Here is a 7500-nt window from a genome sequence, read left to right on the forward strand (position 1 = left end):
AACTCACTCTCGTGTTACTCGTCATTCAATTAAGTGTCATCCTTTTTCTGTGACTGTTCCTAAGTGCTACAAAAACTCTTATTTGTCTAGTTTTTTTCCTCAAACATCAGCTCTTTGGAATTCGCTTCCTTCATCTTGCTTTCCTGAATCATACAATTTGCAATCTTTTAAGTCATCCGTCAATCGTTATCTTGCTCTACAATCTTAATCTTTTCTCTTTCAGTAACTTCCAACTTTAATTAGTGGCTGCTTGCAGCCTTGTTGGAAGCGAAGATGTTTAAAAAAAAAAAAAAAAATTCAACGATACAAAGAGACCCGGTCAATTAATGATCGTTATAGGACTGGACGCAATAAAATTTCAAATGACCGTGATGTTTGCTCGTTAGTGAGATTAATGAAAGAAAACAGACAAGCATCATCTTCAGACTTGTCTACGAAATGGACACTGTCAAATGGTCTAAAAGCAAACCCTAGAACTGTGCGATGGGTCCTCCACAATTTAAATTATTTATGGCGTGCTGCTGCAAAAAAACCACGCTTAAATAAAAAACAAAAATTTGCCAGGAAAGAGTGGTGCAAACTACATAAAAATTGGTCAACAGATCAGTGGAGCCGTGTGGTCTTTAGTGATGAAATGAACGTTGAGGTAGACAACAGAAAAGGTCACGTAATGTTGCTTAGACTTCCAAGTGAACGGTTCGATGAATCATGCATTTTGAAATGAACAAAACAAGGCAGTGGTTCAATAGGCATTTGGGCCTGTATGAGTGCCTGTGGAGTTAGCGTTTTTCATTTATTCGATGGTAGACTCAACAAAGAAAGGTACATCGAAATTTTGAAAAACTATTACTAGCATTGATTTATGGCAGTTGCAAGATGGATTTATTTTCCAGCAAGATAATGCGTCGTGTCATAAAGCGCATGTTGTTAGCGATTGATTCAACTCTAATAAAATTCAAGTGCTTCCATGGCCTACTAATAGTCCAGACTTGAATCCAATAGAGAATTTATGGTCGTGGCTTGATCACAAGCTTGGTAAAGAACAACTTTACAATTTGGAAGATTTGAAATCTTTTATCTCTCATCATTTGAAAAATTTGCCTGATGAAGTAATCAAAACTTTAATGAATTCAATGCCAGAACGAGTACAAGAGTGCTTGAAAACAAATGGAGGAACAACACGTTTCTAAATTATTTTTTTATTGCTTTTTGAAATATTTTTGAAACTGGTCTTAAAATTTTGTCCATTTTTTTTTCCCATTTATATTTTTTACAGTCAGTTTTTTAATTTTTTAACATCATTTTGTAAAAAAATTATAAATTCTTTTATAATAAATATAAAATACAATAAAAATTCTTTCTAAAAATGTTTTTCTTTTTTTGATAAAAAACCTTTTTCTAAAATAAAATTATACTAAGGTTAAAAATAAATTTTGAAAAAAAAATGAGTGGTCTTTAATTTTTGGCCAGCGCTGTATATATATATATATATATATATATATATATATATATATATATATATATATATATATATATATATATATATATATATATATATATATATATGTATATATATATATATGTATATATATATATATATATATATATATATATATATATATGTATATATATATATATGTATATATATATATATATATATATATATATATATATATATATATATATGTATATATATATATATGTATATATATATATATGTATATATATATATATATATATATATATATATATATATATATATATATATATATATATATATATATATTAACTAACTTTAAAAAGTTAAAAAAGGAGACCAGAAAAAGTTTAAAAATTTAAAAAAGACCTTTAAACTAATAGATTGCCTTAGATAGAGCTTTTAACTATTAGATTGCCAAAACACTCAATCTATCTACATTCTATGAAATGTTGATTTAAGAATCACTCTAATATATATTTATATATCCGAATGTGAAAAGTATTTAAAAGTGGAAATATAATAACTAAATTTCTTTTATAAAGTACCTTGAATTTGTTTGATCATTGCATACAAGTATTTGTAATGTGGATAAAATAGCGCAAATTGTATACTCAGACGGTTTTACATCTCTTTGAAGAGCAGTTATAGGGGGAAGCACTGATAAAAGATTTCTATGGATAAATTTTCCTAAAAAACAAAAATATAGATAATACAATATAATATAATAGTGTGTGTGTATATATATATATGTATATATATATATATATATATATATATATATATATATATATATATATATATATATATATATATATATAAATATAAATATATATAAATATATATATATATATATATATATATATATATATATATATGTATATATATATATATATATATATATATATATATATATATATATATATATATATATATATATATATATATATATATATATATATATACTACTATATATATATTACCTATTGACCATTTGTTCCTAGAATCTATAGCTAAATTTCTTAATGCATGAGCAACAGCACGAACAACATACTCTTGATCAACTGTCAAAAGGTCACCAATTGGTGGAAGACCCTTTTGCAGCCTTACATGTATTCTCAGCAATGCAGACCACTACAAACAATGTTAGTGAAAATTAAAAATGAAGAATTTCTTGTTTATAAACAGGTTAAATAACATTTTGAACTTTTTTTTTTTTTTTTTGCACAAAAATAATTTAATTTAATAGTTAAAATATTCTTAAAAAATATTTACAAATAAAAAATATTTACATTTAAATATTTATTAATTTAAAAAAAAAAAAATATATATATATATATATATATAAATAAAATCTCCAGTATATTAGAAAATGAATAAAACACTAAAGGATTTAAAATCTTACATTCCATTCTCCAGCACATAAATTGTGAATAGCTGCAGCAGCAGCTTCTAATGTTACAGGATTAATACTACTCTTTAGGATCAATATATAGTATGTAACTGTCTCTTGCTGCCAAAGTAACTGAACACCATTTGTGACAGGCTGATTTTCTTGTACAGGAATAAGATAGTTCCATTTCTCACGAGGTGGTTTTGGATTTTCATCTCTCGCTAAGTCAGATATTTTTCCTTGAATTTTACCACCAAAAGGTTTTTTTTTCATTCCCAAAAAACCTTAAAAAAGACAACATAATTCAAAGCAATAAATAAACATAAAAATGTCAAAAATACATAGTTTTAAAATGTGGCATTAAATAAATGCTACACATGTATAAATGCTACACAGCTACATTTCTACAAACTAAATCTATTCAAAATAACTATTTAAACCTTTCTCAGATGTATTTCCTTTGCTGCTAACACTTGGCTCTTTTTTATCAAGAAGTTGGGTGTTATCTAATATTGCATCACGAGGTAATGTTGCATCATAAGGTAATGTTGCATCATGAGATAAAGTATTATTAGAAAAATTTTCACCATCTTTAACAGAAATCTTTAATGCATCTAAATATCTGAGGCGATCAACTTCTTTATCAATGTTATATGAAAGATTACGCAGAACACACATAATGTTTTCAACAATCTAAAACATTTTAACAGGAAACATAAATAAAAAAGTTCAGAAAAAAATATTATCTAACAAATTATTTTGTGTTTAGCAAACAACTTTAGCAAACAACAAATCAACTATTTGATTAAGAACTTAAAAAGTTGCTGTTAAAATTTTAATGTAAAAGTTCTTTCTTAACAAAATTTTTTACAAAAGACTTTTTTTTTAAAGATAATTTTGAACAAGACAAAAAAAAATTAAAAAAGACCAAAATATTTCTTTTCAAAAATATTTGAAAATAAATCTGTCTAAAAGAAACAACTTTGTAAACCCGTCTTGTTGCCTAGATTCATGCTTTAAAACTATACTAAACCTTACAATGCCTCAAAAATTAACATTATAGAAACACAATTAGTTTCTTTCTTATTTAGCTATGTCTATCAAGGTTTTTGTTATCAATTTTTTTTGGAGAAGGTTTGAAAGCTGTTTTAAAAATAAACAACTTCAAAACATAAGTCCTTCACTTTTTTTCAAAAACACCAAAGATGGCATTAAACTTTAATGATTATACAGAGACTTGTTTGGATTGGTTTTATAGACCTAGCAAAGAATCAAATAGCATTCTAACAAACAAATCTCTACCAAGCAAACTAAAGTCTAACAGTTATTAGATACAGACCTTTCCTTTAATCAATAGAGCACACACTTTTGCTTTGTTATGTGTATAAAATAAATTTATGATCTTTGGAAAGGTCTATATAAATATGTTGGTCATTGATGTAATATTTAGTTGACAAAATATACAGTTTATTATATATGTAAATTTCTATAAAGAAATTTATTAAATTTATATAAAAATCCCTATTACTTAATGAACCATGTTAAAAAAACATGAAACCTTGTCCTTAGAAAATTTAAAAAAAAAAGAAAACAGACTAAAAAGGAAACCAGTATACTCCTGGTAATAAAACAAACTTAAAAACTTACTGCCATATCAACTTTAAAAAATTTCAATTTTCGTTCCTCTATAGCATCTTTCTTATAACTGGTTTGGATGTTGTCAGTAATCTATAATTGCAGGGAGGGAATGAATCACATTTGCATTATTATTGAATCTGTGGCGATTTTTATAACTTAACATATGTCTCTTTGTGCATTTAATGAACCCTTTTTCAAAAAAAAAATATATGTGTGCAATTATTTATATAAGGTTGCTAAAAACTTTTTGTGCACTTTGTGCATAGTGTTGCTTTTATTAAAAACTAAAATTATGGTCACTATTAAAATCTGACAAATGGAATTACTATGAAAAATATGAATCAAGATATTTTAAATATAAAGTTATTTGAACAAATCCGAACAAAAATCGTGGCTTCAAATAAATTACTTAATAACATTATTAATAATAAACTGTAATATTGTTTTTACTATTTTTAATTACATTTAATAAATTAATAACCTAATGTAAAAATTTTAAAAATGATTATGAAATTTATTTTTAAAAAATATTTAAAAAAAATTTATTCTTAAAAGAAATCCAACTATTTTTATACTTACTCAGGTATTTATCTATCTTTATCTATCTTTATCAATCTTTATCTATCTTTATCTATCTTTATCTATCTTTATCTATTTATCTATCTTTATCTATCTTTATCTATCTTTATCTATTTATCTATCTTTATCTATTTATCTATCTTTATCTATTTATCTATCTTTATCTATTTATCTATCTTTATCTATCTTTATATATTTATCTATCTTTATCTATTTATCTATCTTTATCTATTTATCTATCTTTATCTATTTATCTATCTTTATCTATTTATCTGTCTTTATCTATTTATCTATCTTTATCTATCTTTATCTATTTATCTATCTTTATCTATCTTTATCTATTTATCTATCTTTATCTATTTATCTATCTTTATCTATCTTTATATATTTATCTATCTTTATCTATTTATCTATCTTTATCTATTTATCTATCTTTATCTATTTATCTGTCTTTATCTATTTATCTATTTTTATCTATCTTTATCTATTTATCTATCTTTATCTATTTATCTATCTTTATCTATCTTTATCTATCTTTATCTATTTATCTATCTTTATCTATTTATCTATCTTTATCTATTTATCTATTTATCTATATTTATCTATCTTTATCTATTTATCTATCTTTATCTATTTATCTATTCTTTACTTTAATCTTTTTTGAGTAAATGGTAGAGAAATATTTTATTTAAATATTTCTCTTAGAGCAAAAAAAATAAATATGCAATCTCATGTTATCTCACTTTATTTGCATTGGTAACGGGGTAAGAGTTCTAATGAGCTTGAGCTCATTAAACCGAAACTTTTATAAGATTTTTTTTTAAGTTTTAATTTAGAGTGGGATCATGACGGTTTCCTAATTGTAATCGTTTGTTAGTAAATCAATTTTTAATTATGACAATTGTAGAAATTTTAATTGAAATCACGTTACATAATAGTTTTAAATTACTATTCTCAAAATCATTCTTAAAATGAGTTAACATTTAAGTAAAGCAACCCAAACCAATAGTTTCATCAAAAGTTTCTCAGTGCTAAATTTTACAATGGAAAATAATCGATAAAAAACTGGTTTATGGAATCATTTTACCGTGACAGGTAGTGATTTCAAACACGGAACTTACAATATCTGCAATTTGAAAGTATCTCGTGGATCGCACAATCTAAAACTTCAATCACTTAGCGGACTTTCATCACATTTAAGAAGTCATTTACTCTAAAAAATCTCCTAACTGAAAAAGCAGTACTCACAACTACCGGCAGTCCTGAAAATATACCAACTTCAGATCAAGTTGAGCCTATTACAATTAAAAAAAGAACAATACCCTTATTTGACACCAGAACAAAACAACAGAGGGCTGAAATGTTGCAATTTGCAATGCCTGGTTGGGTTGACAAAATCTCAAAAATTGATTCAAACTCCGAAGAAGGTCTGAAGTTTCATAGATTTATATTAGAAAACAACATTAAAAGCAAAGTTTGGTTTGGCAAAAGTAGCAAAGAGATTCCTACAACCTCGACCAACATCTACCGAAGTAAAAAGGTTGTTTTTAACTGCTGGAGACATTCTTTCAAATGAAAGAAACAGACTTTTGCCAGAAAACATGGAAAAAAAAATGTATTCTGCAGAGAAAATACTTCAATTATTACCTTTAATTATTGAAATTATAGTTTTTATCAAACTATGTTTCATGGTGATTGCTTAGATATATGTAAAATAGTTTTTTTTGCTTTAATTCAGTGATCATAAAAGGTTCAGGGATTTTAAACATTCTTTTTCAAATTTCAGTCGAAATTTCGGTTTCGGCCGAAATTTTGGTTTCGGTTTCGGCTACGGCTTCACTGAACCGAAATTTCGGTACTTTCGGTTTCGGCTCAAATTTCGGTTTCGGTCGATCACTAATCTGGGGTATATATTTAGGGCAAAAAAGTAAATATAGCAAAAAAAGATTTTTAATTGTTAAAATTTTTAAAAAAATTTTTGCTAGCTAAGGACTTTTTTTTTGCTTTTTTTTTGTTTGTTTCCACAACTGCACCTTCTGAAGTACCAGGACGGGCTTATTAATTATTTTTTTAATTAAGTTTCAGACCATAATTTTTTCTCAAACCATCTGCAGCTAATTACCAGAGCACATCAATAACATGACTATCTTGACATATGCGCAACAAATTTTTCCCGGTGTTTTGTTGTTTTTAGCAATTTTTAAACTTTTAAAAAGTTCTCTCTCTTTCGTTTTTTACAGTGTATAAACCTTTACATGTGTTGTAAAGATTTATACACTGGAGATGTTGCCACAATGCATTTTTCAAGTGAAAGAAAAACTGTAATACTTGATATATGTTTTAACATACATAGTTTGAAGTTTACATAAATTAAATGTTTACACTTTCGTCATATTTTTAGTAAAAATGCTGC

The 7500-nt window shown here is 25.4% G+C and overlaps 1 protein-coding gene across 2 annotated transcripts in view; it reads right to left on the reverse strand.

Moving 5' to 3' along the window:
• The window catches only part of LOC136071883 (uncharacterized), a 51817-nt gene that overhangs the window by 20482 nt on the left and 23835 nt on the right, over positions 1-7500 (reverse strand). Inside the window, exons 10-14 of one of the 2 annotated variants that reach the window (XM_065797479.1) lie at positions 4518-4598; positions 3311-3563; positions 2883-3154; positions 2461-2611; positions 2026-2167 (exon numbers count right to left, since the gene is read on the reverse strand). In XM_065797479.1, coding sequence (XP_065653551.1) covers positions 2026-2167; positions 2461-2611; positions 2883-3154; positions 3311-3563; positions 4518-4598 — 899 coding nt within the window. The remainder of the gene's footprint in view (positions 1-2025; positions 2168-2460; positions 2612-2882; positions 3155-3310; positions 3564-4517; positions 4599-7500) is intronic. The other variant, XM_065797480.1, reaches the window with a different exon arrangement.

This window comes from Hydra vulgaris, chromosome 05, assembly GCF_038396675.1.
Source record: "Hydra vulgaris chromosome 05, alternate assembly HydraT2T_AEP".
In the NCBI taxonomy this organism is placed as follows: Eukaryota; Metazoa; Cnidaria; class Hydrozoa; order Anthoathecata; family Hydridae; genus Hydra; species Hydra vulgaris.